Source organism: Brachionichthys hirsutus, chromosome 22, assembly GCF_040956055.1.
Source record: "Brachionichthys hirsutus isolate HB-005 chromosome 22, CSIRO-AGI_Bhir_v1, whole genome shotgun sequence".
Lineage (NCBI taxonomy): Eukaryota > Metazoa > Chordata > Actinopteri > Lophiiformes > Brachionichthyidae > Brachionichthys > Brachionichthys hirsutus.
This window is the reverse complement of record NC_090918.1, coordinates 4,646,755-4,670,619: the sequence shown is the minus strand read 5'-3', so window position 1 is coordinate 4,670,619 and position 23,865 is coordinate 4,646,755. Positions and strand designations below refer to the sequence as shown.

At 57.6% G+C, this 23,865-nt stretch overlaps 3 protein-coding genes across 3 annotated transcripts; 2 read left to right on the top strand and 1 right to left on the bottom strand.

The window, feature by feature from the left end:
- The first annotated feature begins 44 nt into the window (after positions 1-44).
- Positions 45-1,823, top strand: LOC137911101 (cationic trypsin-3-like). Its single transcript, XM_068755521.1, has 6 exons — positions 45-198; positions 722-986; positions 1,065-1,140; positions 1,200-1,389; positions 1,457-1,596; positions 1,662-1,823. The coding sequence occupies exons 1-6, from the start codon at positions 45-47 to the stop codon at positions 1,821-1,823; spliced, it is 987 nt and encodes a 328-aa protein (XP_068611622.1).
- Positions 1,824-2,011: 188 nt separating this feature from the next.
- Positions 2,012-3,882, top strand: LOC137911100 (chymotrypsin B-like). The gene is made up of 6 exons (XM_068755519.1): positions 2,012-2,077; positions 2,143-2,291; positions 2,357-2,514; positions 2,588-2,686; positions 3,154-3,290; positions 3,721-3,882. Exons 1-6 carry the CDS (start codon positions 2,012-2,014, stop codon positions 3,880-3,882), a joined length of 771 nt encoding a protein of 256 aa, XP_068611620.1.
- Positions 3,883-4,339: 457 nt separating this feature from the next.
- On the bottom strand, positions 4,340-22,869 carry stab2 (stabilin 2). The gene is made up of 68 exons (XM_068755006.1): positions 22,786-22,869; positions 22,418-22,542; positions 22,221-22,336; positions 21,470-21,555; positions 20,785-20,851; positions 20,612-20,707; positions 20,076-20,198; positions 19,805-20,001; positions 19,348-19,475; positions 19,099-19,232; positions 18,457-18,536; positions 17,575-17,724; positions 17,354-17,491; positions 17,222-17,284; positions 17,016-17,132; positions 16,892-16,945; positions 16,735-16,815; positions 16,361-16,513; positions 16,190-16,249; positions 16,007-16,108; positions 15,666-15,752; positions 15,282-15,393; positions 15,022-15,202; positions 14,816-14,909; positions 14,590-14,748; positions 14,142-14,237; positions 13,985-14,077; positions 13,855-13,902; positions 13,496-13,629; positions 13,324-13,426; positions 13,135-13,212; positions 12,976-13,065; positions 12,801-12,908; positions 12,230-12,361; positions 12,033-12,161; positions 11,889-11,951; positions 11,712-11,810; positions 11,446-11,641; positions 11,288-11,383; positions 10,949-11,006; positions 10,791-10,864; positions 10,366-10,491; positions 10,147-10,220; positions 9,997-10,068; positions 9,818-9,937; positions 9,536-9,580; positions 9,289-9,372; positions 9,071-9,226; positions 8,872-8,997; positions 8,746-8,805; positions 8,503-8,679; positions 8,350-8,439; positions 8,137-8,283; positions 7,999-8,058; positions 7,792-7,915; positions 7,573-7,722; positions 7,390-7,494; positions 7,118-7,225; positions 6,774-6,967; positions 6,564-6,705; positions 6,335-6,468; positions 6,029-6,194; positions 5,841-5,947; positions 5,654-5,773; positions 5,436-5,582; positions 4,945-5,055; positions 4,709-4,840; positions 4,340-4,574 (listed from the first exon to the last, which is right to left on the bottom strand). The coding sequence occupies exons 1-68, from the start codon at positions 22,867-22,869 to the stop codon at positions 4,452-4,454; spliced, it is 7,584 nt and encodes a 2,527-aa protein (XP_068611107.1). The 3' UTR covers positions 4,340-4,451.
- Positions 22,870-23,865: the final 996 nt, after the last annotated feature.

Sequence of the window (23,865 nt, the reverse complement as noted above, 5' to 3'; positions counted from 1 at the left end):
ATTCATCCCTCCGTTAACGACGAGACCTACCTGCCATCCCGGAGATGCGGTTCGGGCGCGCGACGCCTCTCGCTGCCGCGCAGCGCTTGGAAGGAGGCGGCGAGCCCCCGCAGAATCTGCTCCCGTCCCCGCAGTCTTCCGGACCGCTCGGTGTGTCCGTGGGCGGGGACCCGGTTCCGGTCCGGCAGAAAGACGGCGGTACCGGTCCAACACGGCTCCGCCCGCCGCCGATGAACGCGCGCACACACACGCGCGCGCGTTTTAAAAGCTCGGAACTCGGTTCAGTTCGATCAGGACTGACACCGACCGAGCCCGAGCCCGATTAATAAACAGATCAATAGTATTGATTGAGGACCGGAAATCCGAAATAAGGGTTCTCAGATTTCGCGGCGTCCCGAATCAGCCAAATCGTTCCGCCGGTTCCGTTGGACCCTGAACGCAGCACCAATCTGCTCACCTGTGTGTCCCCGGACCCGGATGGAGCTCTGCGGTTCTACGGCTCGTTTCCGGTCTCTGGAGGGGACTCGATGGGGTCCAGGTGTTTCTGATCAGGCAGGTGTGACAGAGGCTCAAAGGGCGGAGCCTCTGAACGCACGCAGCGAGCGTGAGGATGCTGCGTGTTCTGTTGGTGTGCGTGTCGGCGCTGAACTCAGGTGAGAACCCGGGTCTGGATCAAACGCACTCGGAGCTTCTCTGGGTTCAACTGGTTCTGTGTTCACAGCCGGGTTCCGAACCCACAACCAGCTGAACGCGACTTTCAATAAGACTCAGCAGAACCACGAAGCGTCCTCTGGACCCGGAGTCCCGGCGGGGGTGCGCCCCTTCACGCCTCAGCGGGACACGGAGTCCCGGATCATCGGGGGACACGAGGCGTGGCCTCATTCCTGGCCCTGGCAGGTTTCTCTTCAGTTTGTCTCCATGGCGACGTGCGGGGGCGCGGTCATCAGCCCGCTGTGGATCATCTCTGCCGCCCACTGCTTCAGAAGGTCTGAGGACTGAGGTCCACGCTGACCCCGGGTTGAAGCTCCGCCCCCCAGGTGACTCACGCTCACACCTGTCTGCAGGCACAACAAAGCTTCCTTCTGGAAGGTTCTGGCCGGAAAACACAACCTGGATAACCCTCAGGAACCCGGACAGCAGGTGAGAGCCTCGCTAGTGTCCACTGTCCCGCTGGACGCTGTTGACGTGTCCGTCCTCAGGTGGTGGGCGTGGCCGTGATCGTCAGCCATCACGGCTACGACCCGCGGACCAAGGACAACGACGTGTCTCTGCTGAAGCTGCGGCAGCCGCTGGTCTTCAGCCGCTCCGTCGGGTCCATCCAGGTCTGGAAGACGCCGCCGTCCCCCTCCAGGACGTGCACTGTCACCGGCTGGGGCGCCACCCACGAGAGTGAGCAGCTGTTCCTGGGAACGTCGGGAACCGGCGCTCCGACCAGGCTGAAACATTTTGTGTCCAGACGGTCCTCGGGTTCCCCGGCTGCAGGAGGTGAACGTCACCGTCCTGTCCCCCGACGCCTGCAGCCGTTACTACGGCAACAGGATGCAACCTTCCATGTTCTGCGCCGGGAAGGACGGTGGAGGAGCCGACGCCTGCCAGGTACGTCCTCCGGGACCACGATGGTCCTCGTGTCCTCATCCTGACCAGCCTGGTCTTTGTCCCAGGGGGACTCTGGCGGTCCCCTGTCCTGCTTCACCGGGGACAGGTATGAGCTGGCCGGGTTGGTCAGCTGGGGAGTCGGGTGTGGACGCGCCAGGAAACCGGGAGTCTACACCAAAGTCCAAGTCCATGCTGAGTGGATGTCCAACGTGACGAGTGAGTGTTGAAGGTCGACGCCTGAAGGTCGACACCTGAAGGTCGACGCCTGAAGGCTCGCCTGAAGGTCGACGCCTGAAGGCTCACCTGAAGGTCGACGCCTGAAGGCTCACCTGAGCTCCTGCTCTGCTTCATCCACAGACGATCAGAATGTGACGAACACAGAGGACGACGTTGCTGAAGGTAGGTCCGATCCACTATGGTTGTGGTTCTGACCCACTTCCTGGGAAGTAAAGGTGTTCTTCCCCGGAGACAGAAGACAGGTGTGGGCGGGCCCAGGGCTCCGGCTGCTCGAGGCGTCCGGGCCTGGCTGGTCTCTCCGTGTCCCAGGAAGGCGCCCCGTCGGTGCTGAACGTGTCCGAGTCCTGCTCCTCCTTCTGGCCTTGGCAGGTCAGCCTGCAGTCCGGCGGACGCCATTACTGCAGCGGCGTGCTGATCCACCGCCGTTGGGTCCTCACCGCCCAGCGGTGCGCCGTCAGGTGAGGCCCGTCCTAGAACCTCACGGTTCTGTTCGCTCTGTGCTGAGTGTCACATGTTCCCTCAGACCCAAAGGTGACGTGGTGGTTCTGGGAGTTCATGACCTGCGCTTCTCCTCGGTCCAGATCATCCCGGTGGACGAGGTGTCCAACCTCCCGAGGGACGGGAGCTTCCCTCCAAAGTCCGACTTGTCCCTCGTCCGCCTTGGCGTACCCGCCAGACTCGGTACGTACACCTAAAGCCGGAGCAGAGCCAGAACCGGACCGGAACCCCCGCTGTGACCCGCTAATGTCTGCAGGTTCCAGTGTGGCACCGGTCTGTGTCCCGGAGGAGGACGAGGAGCTCGATGACAGCTGGCGTTGTTTCACCGCGGGCTGGGGAGCCACCGAAGCCACAGGTAAACGGGTAGACACAGGGAAACACGGGTAAACACAGGTAAACACAGGTAAACACAGGTAAACACAGGTAAACACAGGTAGACACAGGTAAACACAGGTAAACGGGTGAACGGGTAAACACAGGTAAACGGGTAGACACAGGTAAACACAGGTAAACGGGTAAACACAGGTAAACGGGTAGACACAGGTAAACGGGTGAACGGGTAAACACAGGTAAACGGGTAGACACAGGTAAACACAGGTAAACGGGTAAACACAGGTAAACGGGTAAACACAGGTAAACGGGTAGACACAGGTAAACACAGGTAAACGGGTAAACACAGGTAAACGGGTAGACACAGGTAAACGGGTAGACACAGGTAAACACGGGTAAACACAGGTAAACGGGTGAACGGGTGAACGGGTAAACACAGGTAAACACAGGTAGACACATTTAAACACAGGTAACACCTGCTTCCCGGTGCAGCCGGCCTGGACCCCCACCGTCTGCACCACGCCGGACTGACTCTGGTCAATCACACCAGCTGCACCCAGAAATGGGGACGAGGACTCGTCGGCGACGCCCACATCTGTGCACATCCGGCAGGCTCCGCCTCCTGCATGGTAAGACCACGTGATCTGTCCCGACACACAGGGTCCGGGTTTGGTACTTCGTGCCTGCGGACCCCCGACGATTCAGTCTGGCATCTGATATTAGGCCACACCCATCTTTTTTTTTTTTTTTTTTTTTTTTTTCCTTTTTCTTTTTCTTTTTTTTATTCTTCTATTTTTTTTACCTTGTCTGCATTCGTGCTCCACAGTGACGGCCACACCCATCTGAGAACCATCACTTGCTAGCCGATTAGCAAGATGGCTATCTGACCTCGTTATCCGTTAATAGGTTGAACTTGCCACTAGGACTGGCCGCTGCTTAGCGATGGCCCCGCCTCCTGGGAGCCGCTTCACACCCTCCCATTGGCTGTAACAGCTGTGTGGAGCCCCGCCCCTGGTCAGGGCTTTAAACCATTACTTTATCTTTGTGTGTCGTTTCCAGGGTGACTCTGGCGCCCCCCTGCTGTGTCAGAAGTATGGCGTCTACTTCCTGTTCGGCGTGGTCACGTGGGGCAGCAGCCGGTGTCGTCCAGATAAACCGTCCGTCTTCTCCAGCGTGTCCGACGGCCACTGGTGGATCGCCGCGGTGACGGGGGACGTCTGAGTTCTAAATAAAAGCTGAACGCCTTGGACGACTTTGTGGTTCTTCGTTAGGGTGGAGAACGGACCAGAACCAGAACCAGATAAAGATCAAACGGGTCGTCAGAACACCATCGTTATTACCGCCGCTGCCTGGAGGAGGGCTGCGCTCGGTGTTTCGGTGTTTCCTCCGTATTGATACTTGATCGGTCGTTTTATCGTCAGCATTGATAGAAACACCAGAAACAAAGTCTTCATCGTTTAATCAACGATAAAACTCGATGTCACATTTAGTCTCCAAACGAAAAGGATCACAGAATCGTCTCTGATGTGGGGGCGTGTCAGGGGGCGTGTCGGGGGCGTGGCGAGGGGGCGTCGGGGGTGGGTCGAGGGCATGTCGGGGGCGGGTCGAGGGCATGTCGGGGGCGGGTCGATGGCGTGCCGAGGGCGTGTCGGGGGCGGGTCGAGGGCGTGTCGGAGGCGTGCCGGGGGCGGGTCGAGGGCGTGTCGGGGGCGTTCAGCTCAGGAAGACAAACGTGACGAAGACAGTTGAGGCTGGCTGGACTGCCGGTCCAGAACCAGGAGGGTCCAGCCTCAGCTGTCCTGCAGAGACACAGGCGCACCGGACCCAGAAGGCTCTGGCGCTGCTTCATAAACCGGGTTTGAGATGCTGCGACTGCTCCGTGGAGGTGGAACGTCTTCCTCACCTTCGTCCTCCTGTTGGAGCAGACGAGGTCAAAGGTCAGCGAAGGAATGACTCCAGCAACAAAGAGTTTTACTCGCGTTTTCTCATTGGGTCATCGGTTCTGATTGCGTCCTCCGTCCTCCGGGGGGGACGGGACCATTCTAACCTTGAAATAGTGGAACTGGAAGGGTTTGGCCTTGTGGGTGTAGAAGTGGTATCCGACGAAGACCGCCCCCCCCGCCAGCACGATCAGCAGGACCACGCCGACCCCCATCCCCGCCTTGTGGGCCACATGCATCTGGAGAACCGGACCAGACGGGTACGGGTACAGGTACAGGTACAGGTACAGGTACGGAACCTTGAAGGTTTGGCTGGATTCATGAACGCTTGCTGACCGCTCACCTCGTGGCGTGGGGGCGGAGCTTTTAGCGGTCCGTGGAGGACGTGTATGATCCCGTTGGAGGCCGGGAGGTCCGGCTGGGTGACGAAGCGGTCGTTGACGTAGCGAGACGCCTGAGGAGACGGAAAAGGAAAGACTCGACTTCCTGTCTTCCTCGTCTCAGCCAATCACAGCCAGCCGCGGTCGTCACGGAGACACAGACTACCTCAACCTAAGGCGTCCCCCCACCCCCATGAGACTGGCTGCCGTCCTCGTCCCCGTCCTCGTTCCCGTCCTCGTCCCCTTTCTCGTCCCCGTCCTCGTCCTCATCCCCGTCCTCGTCCCCGTCCTCTTCCTCGTCCCCGTCCTCGTCCCCTTCCTCGTCTCTGTCCTCGTCCCCGTCATCGTCCCCGTCCTCGTCCATCCCCTTCCTCGTCCTCGTCCCCGTCCCCGTCCTCGTCCCCGTCCCCTTCCTCGTCCCCGTCCTCGTAGCTCGATTGTGATGACGACTGACCAGAACCGAGGGATCGAGCAGATCCGGAACGCCGCTGACCATCAGACTCCCGGCTCGGGTTCTGACCCTGGTACCGTTCTTCAGCGGGCTAAGAAGCAGCACCTGACCCCCCAGCAGGTGAAACTCGATATCCTGCTGAGACAGCGTCTGGGGGGGGTACAGGTGAACAGGTGAGGACACGTCGACGGGTACGGCGCTCGCCTCGATGCTCTGCCGACCTGGTTGCCGGCGAGCCCGTTGTTGTCGGGCACGAAGAGCGTGGACTGGACCGCCAGGTTCCCCAGGCGCTCCACGAACCGCCGCCCGGACGCCGACACCTGGGAGTAGTTCCGGATTTGCTGCAGAGGAGGAGGAGACGTCAGCGGCGTCCGGGACGAAGGGCGCCGCGGCAGGAGGCGGACTCACGGTGAGGAAGTTGGAGAAGGTCGGCGTGGACTCCAGAACCTGCAGAAGGTTTCCTGTGCAGCTGAAACCGTCGCCAAGGTAACCGGGGTGACAGGCGCACTCGACCTCTGAAACCAGAGCAGAGCGTGTTCAAGACCGGGACCTGGTCTGCTGGGGGTCCCGGGTCCAGACCCAGCTGCTCCTCTCACCCTTCATCCGGTAGCAGAAGGTGTCCCAGGTCTCGCTCAGGTTCTTCCGGATGCCGTAGTCCACGATGCCGACGTGTCCGAAGCCGCAGAGGGGACTGGAGAAGGAGGTGGGGTAGCCGACCCGGGCCCGGTCCAGCCAGCCGGCGGCGCACAGGTTCATCCCGCCCTGGAGGGGGCGGCGGTTAGTCTGGGTCCGGGGTTCGCTCTGGGACAGGGTTCAGAGTCTGGGTCCGGGGTTCGCTCTGGGACAGGGTTCAGAGTCTGGGTCCGGGGTTCGCTCTGGGACAGGGTTCAGAGAGGGCTCACCTGCTGAGCGTAGGACAGCTGGGTGTAGGTGGCCAGGCAGCCCCCCCGGGCGGTGCAGGCCTGCTGGGCCTGGCTGTAGTTCAGCCGGTACTGGCCCAGGTCCGAGCGGTGGTGAAACACGCCCAGCTTGGCGTCTGCAGCGGGAGACACACTGGAGCCGTGTGATTGGCTGAGCTGCATGGTGACATCACGGCTCACCGGCCAATGAGATCCAACCCAATCGCTTCACCTTCAAAGTGGAGGTCGCTGCATTTGGCGTCTTGATGACACCCTCCGTTGCCCTGGAGACAGCGGCTGATGGGCAGCTCTTTGATCTCACAGGTGAGGCCGTCTCCGACGTAGCCGTCCCTGCAGGTGCACGTCCTCGTCCCCTGTTCACACGCGCACGTTAACCGGGTCGCCCGGAGAACCCACAGACCCAGAGGGCGGCGCCGCTCACCGGCGCCGTCATGGTGCAGGAGGCGTGTTCGTGGCAGCCGCCGTTCTCTCCAGAGACACACGGGTCGATGGGCTGGCAGGTGAAGCCGTCACCTGAGTGTCCCTTAGGACAGGTGCACCTCACCTGCTGTCCCTCCTGGGAACACTTAGCACCTTTAGCACAGCCACCGTTCCAGATCTGACACATGTCTGCCACTGCAGACAGACAGGTAGACAGGTGCACAGACATTATTTCTCAGCCATGATTTTTGATTTGAATCATTTTAAGAGGTTTCCTTTCACCTGTCTACCCCCCCCCCCCCCACCTGGAGGTGTCTCTAGCGGGATCACCTGAGCCGTCCTCACCTGTACAGGTGAACCCGTCTCCCACGTGGAACGGCCGACACACGCAGGTGTTGTTGTCCCGACAGACGGCTTTGGGAGAACAGGACGGAGAACAGCGGAACGTCTCGGCTGCAGACAGAGACGCATCGTTAGCATCGTTAGCATTGTTACTGAACCAGTCGGCCAATCACACGCAGCCTCCTCCTGGGACGGTCCTGTTGGTGAGACGGAGGCGAGGTCCTCCGGGGCCCACGTACCTGTCCCTCAGGTAGACTAGTGACCCGGTGTCTCACCTTGCTGGGTCTCACAGCGCTGCCCGGTCCAGCCGGGCTCACAGAAACATGACCCGGTGCCCCGGCGCCCGCCGTCACATGACCCGTGTTCTGAGCAGCTACAGGCTGAGGAAAGCGCAGAAGAAGAAACCGGCGTGGATCACAAACCCGCCCACCAGGAGGTGCGTCGTCGCCGCTGCTCACCTTCACAGGACGGGCCAAAGAATCCCTCGGCACACCGTTCACAGGCCACGCCCCCAAAGCCGGCGTCACAGGTACAGGTGCCGTTTCCAAGGTGACCATCGTCACATTTCCCATGATTCCTGCAGGGGGAGTCGACACTCCCGGGACAGACTGGAAACGGGATGACATCATCGGATCAATAAACGCTTCGTCAGCGAGTCCGGCTTCACGTCGTCTCACCCAGGCAGTCCCGCCCGTAGTAACCATGGCAACACTTTGGCTGCCAGGAGTTGATGGTGCAGGTGCTGCGACAGCCGGCGTTCCTGGTGACGAACCGGGTGGGAAGGTCGCACTTCTGGACCTCCTGGAGACGCACAGACGGAATCAGAGAGGACGCTGGTGGACAGGTGAGTCCCTACAGGCGAGTCCCTACAGGTGAGGGCTCACCTTGGTGGTGGAGCCGGGGGGACAGTGAGTCCTCGACATGATGCAGAGTTCACAGCCCATCTACAGCGAGAACAAACCAGGCATTGAGTGGGACTGGACCAGGGCGAGACAGGGGGATGTTGCCGTGGAAACAGACACCTGGATGTCAAAGGTCATCTGGTGATCACATCGCCCTCCCAGGCTGGGCGGGGTCAGCAGGCAGTCGATCCCGTAGGCGAGCCCGCCGGTAAATGCGAGGTGTCTCTGAACGATCCGACACTTCCTGTCGCTGATGAAGACGTCTCCCTGGTCAGAGGAAGCAGGATGAAGACGAGGCTCCTCCTCTTCTTCAGGTGTGACCGTGCTCCTCACCATGTTGTCTGCTCCTCCACAGGAGAAGGAGAGAGGAGAACCCTGCAGGGTCCGAGCCGAGTCCAGGTGGATCAGCCCTTCAGCGTACACCTGAGGGGACAGACTGATGTCGGACCCGGGGCGCGGGACAAAGACCCGGGGCGGTCTCCTCACCTTGTGGGACTGCAGGACGTGGTACTTCAGGGTCTCCAGCAGCTGGGGCTGGTTGTCTGGGTGGAACAGGTAGTCCTTGTGTTCCTGAGACAGGGACGCCATGACGCCGTCCGACGGCAGGAAGACGGTGACGGGCTGGTTGACCTTGTCCTCCAAAAGCGACATCACACCTGTGTCCTGGGACAGCGGGTTCTGTGAGCAGGTGGGCCGCAGTGCGGGGCTCCCTTAACGCTGATGCCTCACCTCTAGCAGCTTGTAGAAGGTTCTGTACCCGTGGCGTTGGGCCACGCCCGTCAGGTTCCGCTGGGTGGGGGTACAATCAGGATTACTGGTCCGGTACAGACCCGTGACATCAGAAGGCGGTCTTACAGGTACCGGCGGCGTTTCGTCTTCCGGGTCAGCAGGAAGCAGAACTTTGTCGATTTCGTGTAAGATCCCGTTGGTGCTGACGTCGTCGCTGAACGCCACGTTGGCCCGGTTGACGAAGACGCGGCCCTGAAAACATCAGGATCAGGATCAGGGGAGCCCAGGTGGGTCCGGAGGACACCCCTGCTCTCCCATTGGTCACCTGGCTGGATCCGGTGGTCAGAACGAGTCCAGACAGCGACGTCAGGTTCTGGGCTCGGCCCAGGTCGGCGGGCCGCAGCGTGTGACACATGACGATGTGGTTCCGTAGGACGGATCCCAGACGCTCCTTTTCCTGGTCCGACGCCCGAAAGGTAATCTAAACGCCGAAAACTCAAAGTCTGACATCAGAGACGAACATCTGGACAGGTAGCGCCTCACCTTGACTTTATCCGCCGCGAAGGCGTCGCCGCTGGGAGCGAAGACGGTGAACGGGCCGCGACCTTTCAGAGAAACGCCCACCAGCTGAAAGCACAGGTACGACCTGACGATCAGGTGAGGTTCAGGTGACGATCAGGTGAGGTTCGGGTGAGGTTCAGGTGAGGTTCAGGTGAGGTTCGGGTGAGGTTCAGGTGACGTTCGGGTGAGGTTCGGGTGAGGTTCAGGTAACAGCTGCAGCTTCACTCACCCTCAGAAGCAGGTAAAAGTCTCGCAGCTTCCTCCTCGCAATCTCCTGCAAAAATCAGACATCATGATAAGGAGGAGGAGGAGGAGGCGGGGCTTTGCGTTGTCCACCAGGAGCTCCTGTGGTTCGGTAACCATAGAGACGGAAACACTCGGCAGCTCGTCTGGATAAACCAGAGAAGAAGAAACGGCGCCACCACCTGGTAACACTGCCAGGAAGTTCGGGCTAATGCTAGCTTCCGTTGCTGCGGCGGTACTCGATGCTAGGCAGGAGGCGGGCCCTCACCTTCCCCAAGGTGCCTTTGCAGGTGAGACCGTCTCCAATGTGGTCTTTGTAGCAGGTGCAGGTACGCACACCTGGAGCCGTCGTGTTACACCTGGCGTAGTCATGGCAACCGCCGTTTCTCTAGAACGCCACAAAGGTTCAGGTTGAGACGACAACAGCAGCAGCAGCATCGGTCTCACCTTCAGACACAAGTTGACCACCGTGCAGGTCTGCCCGTCGCCGTGGAAACCGTCTCTGCAGGCGCAGGTCGTCTGCGGAGACCAGAACACGAGTCCAGTAAGCGGCGAACGCATCGCTAAAGGCCCGTCTGAGAGCGAAGCGCCGTTTACTTTGTTCGGCCCGACGTGAACGCAGGCGGCGTTGTCATGGCAACCTCCGTTTCCCTCCACACACGGGTTGATTTCTGTGAAGAAGCAGAAACTCCTGCGGCACTCGAACGCACCACGCTTCCTGTTCATTGGTTTACGCCAGCCAATAGGGCTTCAGCGGTACTCGGTAGTACTCGGTAGTACTCGGTACAACGCAGTAGTATCAGAGAGGGGTCCTACCGACGCAGACGAGTCCGTCCCCTGAGTAACCACGGTTACAGACGCAGTCCCTCCTGCCGGGTCGGGTCCTCTTACAGACGGCGTCCAGACTGCAGCCGCCGTTATCCGACGCACAGGCGTCCACCGCTGCACGGCGAGCATCTTCATCATCATCTTCATCATCATCATCACCGTCATCATCATTACCGTCATCATTACCGTCATCATCATCATCATCATCATCCTTACCGTCATCATCACCATCATCTTCATCATCATCATCATCATCATTACCGTCATCATCATTACCGTCATCATCATCATCATCATTACCATCATCATCATCATCATCATCATCGTCATCATCACCGTGACAGACGGTGGCTCTGAGTCTCCGCCCGTCTGTCCTCAGGTGACTCCGCCCACCTGCACCAGCTTGTTCTTACCTTGACAGGAAGTCCCGTTTCCCTGGAAGCCGGCAGCGCAGAGGCAGCGAGGTCCGTCCAGCCCGATGACGCAGCTGTGAGGGGACAGGGGGGGGGGGGGGGTGGGGCTTCAGAGACGGCGTGATCCTGGGGGGCGGGGCTTCAGACGCTTTACTTACTTTGAGCTTGTGTGACACGTCAGGGAGCCGCAAAGCTCGTCCCCCGAGGACGGGAGTCCTGGAGGGACACAGGAAGCAGAGAGGGTGTGTGTGCGTGTGTGTGTGTCTGAGTGTGTGTGTGTCTGTGTGTGTGTGTGTGTGTGTGTGTGTGTGTATCTGTTTGTGTGTGTGTGTCTCTGTGTGTGTGTGTGTGTGCGTCTCTGTGTGTGTGTGTCTCTGTTTGTGTGTGTGTGTGTGTGTGTGTGTGTGTCTCTGAGTGTGTGTGTGTGTCTGTGTGTGTGTGTGTGTGCGTGTCTGAGTGTGTGTGTGTGTGTGTCTCTGAGTGTGTGCGTGTCGTACTTTCCTCACACTGGACCCCCCTCCAGCCGGCGTCACACTCGCACGCTCCGTCTCCAGGCGGCCCCTCGTTGCAGCGTCCGTTCTTGCAGCTGCACTCTGTGGAGATGGACAGGTGTGAGCTCGCGGCTGATTGGCTGCTTGACTCCGCCCCTTCCTACCTTGGTCGCAGTGGACTCCGTATCTGCCGCTCTGGCACGTCTCGCAGGCGGTGCCGTTGAAGCCCCGGCGGCACCGGCAGGTCCCGGTCCCGTTGATCCCGTCCAAACAGAGTCCGTTAGCGAAGCAGGGCCGTCCCTCGGACCCGGGACACGGCTCGCAGTGCTCCCCGAAGAAGCCTCCGCAGCACCGCCGCACCTGGAAGCGCAGGTTGTCTCACGCCTGTGTCTCCACACAGGTGTGGCTGTTCACCTGCAGCGGGACGTACCACGGTCTCCTGGACACACGTGGCCCTGCAGCCGAGGGACATGCCCCGCCCCTCCTCAGACATCCAGGTGAGCATGCACTTCCTGCTCCAGGCCGTCACCTGCAGACAAACAGCCAATCACAGCCGCGGACCCGGAGTCGAACTCGTCTCATGTTGCCATGGTTACGTGTGTCTTACGTCTGGGACGGAGTCGTTGGGGCAGATTTTGTTTTTTGGGAACAGGCAGTCCACACAGAGTCCCTGTGGACAGAGAGGACAGCGTTAGAGGGGGGCAGCAGGGGGGCAGCGGGTGGGCGGGGCTCGGGGTGGGCGGGGCCTGACCGGGACCCGGCGGTGCGTGACATCATCGCAGCGGTTCCTGGAGACGGGCAGGACCGCCGTCAGGCCGTGGATCACGCCTTTACTGCTCAGGATGTTGGACGTGTTGATCTGAGCGTCGTTCACAAACAGCTGGAAGACAAACAGATGTTGGACGTGGGCGGAGCATCGATTATCGATTATTGATTATTGATCGGGACCTTTCCGTCTCTGGGGAAGATGCCGAGCTGGAAGGAGAATCCCAGCAGCGTCTGTTTGTAGCCGCCGTGCTGAAGGTCCGTCTTCAGGAGACGCTCCGCCGGCACCACGTGGTACCGAGTGGTGTTCACATCCTGTTCCACAATAAAAGCACAGCTCAGTCACATTCTGTTCCACAATAAAAGCACAGCTCAGTCGCATCCTGTTCCACAATAAAAGCACGGCTCAGTCACATCCTGTTCCGCAATAAAAGCACGGCTCAGTCACATCCTGTTCCGCAATAAAAGCACGGCTCAGTCACATCCTGTTCCACAATAAAAGCACAGCTCAGTCACATCCTGTTCCACAATAAAAGCACAGCTCAGTCACATCCTCATCCTGTTCCGCAATAAAAGCACGGCTCAGTCACATCCTGTTCCACAATAAAAGCACAGCTCAGTCACATCCTGTTCCACAATAAAAGCACAGCTCAGTCACATCCTGTTCCACAATAAAAGCACGGCTCCGTCACATCAATGTTCGGACTGTTGAACCGTCTCCCCATCAGAACCGGACGGTGTTCTGGAGCCGTACCAGTCGGGTCGCAGACGTTTTCTGGAGGTAATCAGAGATGGCGGCGTCCGTGGGAGCGAAGACGGTGAAGCCCGCCTCCTGATCGATCTCATCCGTCAGGTTGTAACCCTGACAACAACAACGCCGTTACAACCCTCACACGCGTCAGCATCCTGCGGCGCCGTCCGGCCGTTACCACGAGAGACGCTCTGAACAGGGAGAACTCGGGCCTCAGGGCCAGAACCGCCAGCAGGCCCTCGCTCAGCTTCCTCTCCGGAACCAGAACCTGCAGACAGCAGAACCCGATGAAGCCGCGGCGGCGTCAGAAGCTAGCTCGCCAGAGCCGAAGCCGCACCTCATCGATGACGTGGATCAGCCCGTTGGTGGCGGCCAGGTTCGGCGTGGTGACGGCCGCCCCCCCGACAACCACGAGCTGATTGGAGCACAGAACATGAGCAACAAACCGGACCCGTCTCCCATCAGAACTAAACGTGATCGATGAGAACCCGCTAGAAGCTATCGGAAGTTTGATTGATCGTGGAACCTCATTGGTTGTTGAAACAGGAAGTGATGTTTTGAGCAGGGAGGTGAGGGAGGAAGTGTTGCTCAGGCGCTCCAGCGGATAGATTCCCGGGACGATGTGGTTTCTGTGGGACGGGGGTGGACGTTAGACCTCCGTCAGGGGGACGCGTTAGCGCTGCAGGAACACAGACCACCTGATGAGGCTCGGCAGGTTCCCCTTCATGGTCCAGAAGCGTCTGTCCTCTGGGGACAGCCTAGCGACGGCAGCCGAGGGCGGGACCAGGAGGGTGATGTTCTGATCCAGCAGGGACCAGGACAGACCAGAGTCCTGGAGGACCAGACAGACTGGAGTCACACACACACAGAGACACACACACACAGAGACACACACACACACACACACACACACACACACACACACACACACACACACACACACACACACACTCACACAGAGACACACACACACACACACACACACAGAGACACACACACACACACACACACACATACAGAGACACACAGAGACACACACACACACACACACACTCACAGTGACCCATGTGGAGAAGTCTGAGGCGTCTGACAGACCCAGCAGCTCCTGAAAGCATCATAAAGCCGTCAGGACTGACGGACGGACTGACTGACGGACGGATGGACGGATGGACGGATCAATGTCTCACCAGCTGGACCGAGCCGTAGCATGTCTGTCCGTTGCCATGGAACCCTTCGTCACAGAGACACGTCCACCCGGTGGACAGCAGACGGCAGCTGGCCTGGACACAAAGCGACCGGATGCTTCGTCCTGCTCGTCGTCCCCCGGCGGAGACGCTTACTCACCAGGTAATGGCAGCCGCCGGACGCCGTCACGCACTGATTGACGGCTTCGCAGTCCCTGCCATCCCCTTTGTATCCGGATTTACAGGAGCAGTCGCTCTGGGGGGGCAGCAGGACCAGAGGTCCGGTTCTATTCAGACGGAGCCTCGGGTTCAAACCTGCGGTTAGCAGGAGCTAGCGTAGCATCGCCAGTGTCTCCCTGGTGCCAGTCCCAGCCCCTCCTCCTCTCAGAGCCCCTCCTCCTGTCAGAGTCCCTCCTCCTGTCAGAGTCCCTCCTCCTGTCAGATCCCCTCCTCCTCTCAGAGCCCCTCCTCCTGTCAGAGCCCCTCCTCCTCTCATATATTCTTAATATTAATATGATGTAACTCTTGTTATTATTTTAATGCTAGCGCTAACTTGGCTACTTTTGAACTGTGGCTCCACCCATCTCGATGACGGCCACACCGCCTACCTGTCCAGGGCCGACGTAGATGCAGGCGCCGTTGGCATGGCAGCCTCCTCTGCCGGGTCCGATGCAGTTGTTGATTGGCTGACAGGCGTCTCCGTCCTCCCTCCAGCTGCTCAGACACTGACAGGTGTGGGTGGCTGGGCCCGTCTTTACACATTTGGCCTGCAGGGGGCGCATGTGCAGCAGTGAGGGGTCCCGACCGGCGCAGAAACGTTACAAACGCACTTACGTTCAAGCTGCAGCCGCCACGATGAGGCGGGGCGCAGGGGTCCGACTCCACGCAGGTGATACCGTCGCCTTGGTAACCAGCCTTACATACGCACCTGCAACACAGGTGAGTCTGCTCAAGGCCTCGTCAACAGCAAAGTGATCAGGTGAGGAGGACCGGTGAGCCAACATGGACCGTGTCCAAAGTGGACGTTCAGATCGGCTCACCTGGGAGTGCCCTGGCTGAAGTCACAGTCTGCGTGGGCGTGGCAGAACCGAGCTTGAGCGCCGCAGACGACCGTCGCACGGTCGCAGAACCAACCGGTGAAACCCGAAAGACAGGAGTCGGGTTTACAGCGACCGTCTGAATCCGGACGGTTGTCACACCGCCCATGGATGCAGGGGCAGGCTGGGGGAAGACAGGTGAGGTCGGGCACAGGTGAGTTCTGCTCTGATGGGACACCCACCTGTGCGACGGCTGGACTCACTTCTATCGCAGCTCGGTCCATATTTGTTAGCGGAGGAGCAGAACTGACAGCGAGAGCCTCTGAAGTTCACGTCACAGGCACATGATCCATTTCCTCCAATCCCCTCGAAGCACTTCAGCAGAACAATGCTAAAGGTTAGCCGATTAGCACGTAGCAAAGCCCAACCCCCGAAGAACAGAATGAACAGAACACGTCCGGCGATGGTAAGACTGGACCTCTGATTGACTGAAGCTGAAAGTCAACAGTTCTACAGAACCCACATACACAAATCCAGGTTCTACAGGCTAACCCGGTCCTGCAGCCTCGGATCCGGGACATGGCGGTCTACAGACCTTCAACAGGAAGGAACATGACCATCAGAACTAAGTGTGTGTCGAGTCTGACCTGGCCGTGTCCGGAGCACGGCGCCTGGTGCCCACCGGGACAGGGACCGCAGTCTGGACCGTAGAAACCGCTACAACACGCTGGAGTCTGAACAAACACGAAAACACGTCAGAGACCTTCACGCCAGACGCTAATGTCACACGATAAAGCTACACCTGGAGCCAACGCCTGACGCTAGCTGCTGATGCTAGCTGCTGATGCTAACATCCGGTTCCAACGCCTAAGGCTAAATCCTGATGCTACTCCTGATGCTACTCCTGATGCTAGCTGCTGATGCTGGCTGCTGATGCTACTCCTGATGCTCTTTGGCGTTGCCCCTCAGACCCGGTCGTGGCGTTCACCGTGACGTTAGCGGCGCAGAGAGGAGAGCAGCCTTGCACTGGGATCCTGATGGACGATTTGGGGATGAACATATCGTAAACACACCCAGGGACGGAGGAGCCCTGATCAATGAAGAGATGGATCATGTTTGGTATACGATCATCTGTTTCATAGAGACGTTAGCATGGAGGGAGGCATCTTACGGTATAAACTCCAGGTGAGCACTGATGCTGCTTGGCCTTGGAGCAGCTGACGCATTCGGCCTGAGACGCGAGAAGAATCCACGTGGATGGAGGTCAGAACGGAACTATACAGGCTTTGTGCTAATGCTAATGCTAAGTAAGCTAGATGGAAACAGAGCCGCTCGAGCTCACCTTGTAGGTTTTGGTCTTGTTGGTGTCACACCTGTGAGGTAGAATAGGTTGGATGGAGGGCGGAGTCAAAACGCCATCCAAAATGTACAGACGTCCATTTCTAGCTTCTACCGCCGTCTCGAGCACCGGTTTCCCATCAACCAGAAACTGACCCTGGATGAGAGGGTTAGCCTGTGAACACAGAGGACGGACGGACACAGAGGACGGACGGACGCACGCTGCATCCGTCACTCATCACCCGCCGTCTGTTTGGTAAAGGTCACTCCGGTCTAAGACTGCTGCGCTGTTGTCATGGTGATACTGGTACGTTAGAACAGTTCAACAGACCGACGATGGTCAACGAAGACCTGAGCTAAATATGGATCCTGACTCACGCTGTCCGTCACGTTGATCGTCAGAACCTGATTGGCCATCGTCGCTAGCATTGGACTCGAGGCAGCGTTGTAGACGTCCAGCTTCAAGCCAGGAAACGAGCCCGAATTCAGAACCTTTGATGTTTGTAACATGCCAATGTACCGAACATGGACTGACCGCAGTGGACTGGACGATGTGGTTCCGGAGCAGCTCCACCAGCTTGCTGTGACCCTGAAGGACACGAGTGTTTGGGTCACGCCGGGGGCCGAGGCTCGCTGGTTCTGCTGTTTGGCTCTCTTACCTCAGCGCTGCTCAGGTACTGCAGGTGTTCTTCTGTTATCGCTCCAAAGGTCGAGCTGACGGGAGCGAAGACCGTCATGGGACCCGGAAGGTCCAGCACGGAGGCCAGGTCCGCTTTCTGCAGACGCGATACAACGTGATTGACTGACGGACAGGTGAGAGTAACGACCAATCAGACGGCCTCTGGGCTCAGGGTAGAAGACGTACCTCCAGCAAAGACTTGAACTTGTCAAATTTGAAGTTGTCAGAAATTAGCGTCAAGAAAGTCTCCTGTGGGGAAACAGAAGACACCATTCATCGTTTCCATGACAACGTCCCCAACACCTGTGAGCTTCTCACCTTGTTGTTGCTCTCCACGAGGGGTGAGATGTTGTCTATCAGCCGATTGACGATGTGAATCATCCCGTTGGAGGCAACAACGTCCGAATCGATGATCAGACTTTTCTTCTTGCTGCCGTGGAGGCGGAGCCTCTTGTCCTAGCAGAAACCGAGACCGGTCTGAAGAGGCCCCCCATGCAAACAACGTTACCAGGTACATGCGTTCTGGTCTCCTGCCTCACCCCCATGGATGATTCCGTCTCGGCTGAATGTCCCGTCAAAGTGTGAAAATAGTTCCCAGCATTCAGCTTGTCAAAGGTCATCAGCCCGGCAACCAGGTGAACGTTGCACAGGTATTTGGTTTTGGAGATATCAGACTTCAGAGTTCCCAGCTGCTCAGCAGACAGACAGACCAACAGTCACAAAAACAGTCACACAAACACCAACAGTCACAACAACACCAACAGTCACACAAACACCAACAATCACAACAACAGTCACAACAACACCAACAGTCACACAAACACCAACAATCACAACAACAGTCACAACAACACCAACAGTCACACAAACACCAACAGTCACAACAACACCAACAGTCACACAAACACCAACAGTCACACAAATACCAACAGTCACAACAACACCAACAGTCACACAAATACCAACAGTCACAACAACACCAACAGTCACACAAATACCAACAGTCACAACACCAACAGTCACAACACACCAACAGTCACACAAATACCAACAGTCACAACAACACCAACAGTCACACAAATACCAACAGTCACAACACCAACAGTCACAACAACACCAACAGTCACACAAATACCAACAGTCACAACAACACCAACAGTCACACAAATACCAACAGTCACAACACCAACAGTCACACAAACACCAACAGTCACAACAACACCAACAGTCACACAAATACCAACAGTCACAACAACACCAACAGTCACACAAATACCAACAGTCACAACAACACCAACAGTCACACAAATACCAACAGTCACAACAACACCCATCTCCGTAAACCTTCAGAATAAGAGTTAACAGGATAACAATATATTCCGGTTGTACGGCAATGGGTTCGTGATAAACATTGTTCTTACTGCAGTTCCCCTGAAGCCTTTATTGATTGGGACAAAAATAGTGAACGGACCCAAATTCTGCAGCTCCCAGGAAATGGAGCCTGAAAATACAGACGCAGAACATCAGCCATGGAGACAGCAGCAAGCTGAGACTAATGAAGACTGCACAGACCTGAGAAGACCTGCCGTGGGTCAGAACCACAGCAGGCTGGGGGGGGGGGGGACTCAGCAGAACCACAGCAGGCTGGGGGGGGGGGGGAACTCAGCTACAGATCGCTCAGGAGGGAACCGCTAATAGAGGGATGCGTCTCATCAAGCATTTCATGTTGCGCTGTTTGATGACATCATCATAGTCATTGCTACAGAATGGACATTAATCTCAAAGACAGTAACTTCGGCTGGGAGGGTTGGACGTCTGGCGGTTCTGGTTAGAACCTCAGCTCTGCTGTTCTGGATAGAACCCCAGCTCTGCTGTTCTGGTTAGAACCTCAGCTCTGCTGTTCTGGATAGAACCCCAGCTCTGCTGTTCTGGTTAGAACCCCAGCTCTGCTGTTCTGGATAGAACCCCAGCTCTGCTATTCTGGTTAGAACCCCAGCTCTGCTGTTCTGGTTAGAGCCGGACATTTGAAAGGAGAACGGAGACAGACGATAATTCCTCCTTACTGAACAGAGTGATGGCGCTGCCCAGCTGACCGACCCACCGTCCTCCTGGTTCTGTGTTCAGATCGTTCAGTTTCTGGATGATGTTTCCATGGCAAACCTGACCGTTACCGATGTAACCCTGGAGACAGGTGCACCTGAGGGACAGGGGACAGGTGAGCTCCAAATCTCATTGTGTACCTGCTAGACAAGGACAATAAAGTTCTAGTTCTAGTTCAGTGGATACAGGAAATGATCCGGAACACGACTCACTTCAACTGTGCGGTTCTGGTCGTGGTACAAACGGCGTTCTCGTTGCAGGAATCAGGTCGGCAGAGATCCTTCAGGTGGCAGCCGCCGTTGGTCAGGTGTTCAAAGCCCGGAAGACACTCACAGTGGGACTGGAGAGAAGGAAAGGGTTGATGAGAACTGAGCAGGTAGAACCCCTGAGCAGGTAGAACCCCTGAGTGGGTGGAACCCCTGAGCAGGTAGAACCCCTGAGCAGGTAGAACCCCTGAGTGGGTGGAACCCCTGAGCAGGTAGAACGTGAGCAGGTAGAACCCCTGAGCAGGTAGAACGTGAGCAGGTAGAACCCCTGAGCGGGTGGAACCCCTGAGCGGGTAGAACATGAGCAGGTAGAACCCCTGAGCAGGTAGAACGTGAGCAGGTAGAACCCCTGAGCGGTAGAACCCCTGAGCAGGTAGAACCCCTGAGCAGGTAGACCGCCTACCTCCCCCGGCCCGTCGTAGACGCAGCGGGTTGACGCCGCGGCGCAGCCTCCCTGGTGGGTCTGACACGGGTCAACGGGCATGCAGACCTGCCCGTCGCCGCTGTAACCATGGTTACAGGAGCAGATGTGCCGGTTGGGTCCGGTGTGGACGCAGGAGGCCTGGGGATGGCACACCTGCTGCAGACAGGGGTTCACAGCTGGGGGGGCAAGACAAGCGCAGCTAGGTCACCTGAGCTACGCTAACGCAGCTAGCAGGCTAGCTAACACTCACGCAGGCACTGGGCTCCTGCCGTCTGGTAGCCGGGCAGACACTGACAGAGCAGCCGCCCCGTCAGGCTCTCCTCGGCGCACCGGGAGTTCTGCCGGCAGCCGAGGGCGGCGCATTCCGGAAGCTCTGAAACACAAGCGTCTGATTGGACGAAAGCGTGACCATTACAGACGTCCCCCACCAGCTCCAGGCTCCAATGGGAGCTGATGAGGTCGCTGGTTGGACGTCCTGTTGCTCCTCCCTGAACAGGAAGTGTACGTCTGTTAGCTTCCAGATTAGCATCGCTAGCAGGAGCACAGGTTTGACTGTGTTTATGTAAAATGATGGAGAGATTTATAAATGATTTACATTCACTGTAACGGTGACGTCATCGTTAGAGCGGTGATGTCATCGTTAGAGCGGTGATGTCATCGTTAGAGCGGTGACAGAAGAGCTTCAAGGATCAAAGCCCCCCCCCACCTCTGTGGCCCCCTACCTCTGTGCCCCCCTACCTCTGTGCCCCCCCACCTCCGTGCCCCCCCACCTCTGTGCCCCCCTACCTCTGTCACACTGCGGACCGGCGTACCCAGAGAAGCAGAGGCAGCTCCCAGAACCTTTCAGGCCCGAGTCACACAGACCGTGGACACAGGAACACACTGCAGACACGCAGAGGACGGACCAATGACAGAGCAGCATGGCCGGCACCGCCGTCTGATTGGTTAGTAGAAGATACCTGAGTCACAGGAGGGGCCGTATCGACCGGGTCCACAGTCCTCACAAGAAGTTCCTGCAAAGCCCACCTGGATGGACAGAAGAGGAGTAAAACACACGGCGACCCACCCCCTACCAGAACCAGAACCCACACCCTACCCGAACCAGAACCAGAGCCCACACCTTACCAGAACCAGAACCCACCCCCTACCAGAACCAGAACCCACACCCTACCAGAACCAGAACCCACCCCCTACCAGAACCAGAGCCAGAACCCACGCCCTACCAGAACCAGAACCCACCCCCTACCAGAACCAGAACCCACACCCTACCAGAACCAGAGCCCACCCCCTACCAGAACCAGAACCCACACCCTACCAGAACCAGAGCCCACACCTTACCAGAACCAGAACCCACCCCCTACCAGAACCAGAACCCACACCTTACCAGAACCAGAACCAGAGCCCACACCTTACCAGAACCAGAACCCACCCCCTACCAGAACCAGAACCCACCCCCTACCAGAACCAGAACCCACCCCCTACCAGAACCAGAGCCCACACCCTACCAGAACCAGAACCCACACCCTACCAGAATCGGGGTCGGACCCCCATCCAGTCTGACCAACAGGGACCTAGGACCGGGTCAGACCCCGGTCCAGTCTGACCGACAGGGACCGGGTCTCTACCTGTGTGTGTGTCCCTCACCTGACAGCTGCAGGTTCCGTTCCCTCCCAGTCCATCGGAGCACACGCCTCTGTTGCTGCAGGGACCGCGGGCCGACTCGGGACACTCTGAAACACAAACATGACCCGGGACAGGAAGCGTCAGCAGGACTTCAGGAGGAAACAGACGTCCCTGTCCTCTTCCTGTCCCTCTCTTATCTCCACACATCACCACCTCTCAGTCCTGCTGACAGAGGCCCTCCACAGGAAGGAGGCCCTGCAGGATGCGGATCAAGGGGACCATGTGACAGGAGTCCCCTGAGACCTCAGCCAGCACCAAAACCTGCAGCGTCTAGATCAGCTGGTCCAAGTCCTGGTTCAGGACTAGAGGTGACCCTGAAAGTGTCCTCTGCACCCCCCTCAACACCAAAGGACTTTGTGTTGCTGTCTTCGTCCTCCAGCATGCTAGCTACATGCTAATGCTTTAGCCTAGCGGCTACAGTGAAGTCCTTTATGAGGACGTCTGTCCTGGTTTGCTGAGAAGACAACCAATGAGTGAACGTCTCCTTTAAAGGAAGCTGATGGTTGCTAGGAGACCGGATCTGGTCTTCAGACCCATTAGAACTCCACCTCAGCGCCACTGGTCTTTAACTTCACCAGAATCAGAACAGCAAGAAGGACCAGTGGGACCAGTTCAACCAATGAGACCAGTGGGACCAGTGAGACCGGACCAGTGGGCCCAGACAGTCGGTGGCTCTACCAATGAGCCCCAGAGGACCAGAGGGTCTACTCACCCATGCAGTCTGGACCCCAGTACCCGGGACAGCAGGTCCTCAGCGCCGCCTCCTTGTGGCACTGGAAGGAGCAGCCGCTGATTCTCAGCGCCATGCTGGGAGTCCTGACGGTGTACCTGCACAGAGACGCCGCCCCGCTGTCAGCACCTGGTGGGGCTTCACCTGGTCAGCACACACCTGAAGGGGGGGCAGCTCACTTGCAGTCCTGAGTGCTGGACCGGGGCGTCTGCTTGTAGCCGGACGGACACGGGATCAACATGCTAATGGTGCAGGAGTGACATGCCACCCGGGTCCTCAGCACGGTCGAGTTCAAGCACAGGTTCTGTCAGGGGCAGAAACGGGTCAGACCAGAACAGGACGGGACGGGAAGGGACAGACCAGAACAGGACGGGACGGGACGGGACGGGACAGAGCAGGACAGGACATTGGGTTCCTGACATAGAACTTAAAAAGTAAAATAAAATCTAAATATTAAAGGTCCCACCTTCACGTCGATGGGAAGACGAACCAGTGGGTCCCACTGTCTTTAGAAAAGTTCAATCTGACTGAAATAAATGTGTTTTACCTGTTCAGATGCAGCTGAGCTCCTCTTCATCATCATCATCATCATCATCATCATCACCATCACCAGCAGATGAAGGTTCTCCATGACTCCCGTCTTCCAGCCTCTCAGCCCATCTGGGGGCCGCCGGACCTCGCAACCCCTTTTCAGCATCCTCCTCCTCTCCTCCGGTCCCTCCTCCTCTGTTTCCTGGAACTCGGAGAACTGCTGAGTCCGGTGTGAGGAGGGAGAGGGGGAGGAGGGGGAGGGGGAGGGGGAGGAGGGGCAGAGGAGGAGGGGGAGAAGGGGGAGGGGGAGGGGGAGGCGTCCCGTCTGATCCTCAGGTGTTCTCTACAGCTGAAGCGTTGATGAGAAAGACAGCCTCAAAGATAAGGGGGGGGGGGGGGTGGGGGGCAGGAAATCCTGCGACATTTGCTCAGTCATCAAACACACACACACACACACACATCCTCTCCTGTGGAGTCACATGACGAGGTCAGCCAATGAGTGAGTTTCAGCTTGTGTGAGTGAATGAATAATGTACGAAAAGCAGCATTACTATATTATTATTATTATATTATATTATTATTATTATAATTTGTGAGTCCGTCACGAATCTTTCCCTTCAGCCTGAAACTACAAACAGCATTTGTAGTTTCAGGATCTGAGTCCTGTAGTTCCTCCTTCAGGCCGTTAGGGGGCAGCACAGGAGGTCGCTGCTTATTCCTGCTTCGTCCACTTGTTGTGAAAGTCAACATGAAAGTTCCTCCAGAATAGAAACCCGAATAGAGCCCAGTTCCTGTTTTAGAACAGAACTTTATTGTCAGGAATATATCTGTGATGTTCAGCTGAAAGCCGTTAAAGACAAATACAGACAAAGAAAAAGCTAAATATATCTTCCAATCCAGGATCAATAGACTGGTTGAATAGCTCCGCCCACAGGCCGATCGTTGCTGTTAAATCTGTGACGGATCAATGAGAAACCTTCTCGAGTCATCTCCAACAGGGCGTGGCTGCAGCTGGAGCACCGACAGGTGATGTGTTGCAGGGGAACACACCTGGAAAGGTGCTAGCTGGTTGATGCTAAGCTAGCCGCCAGGTCTA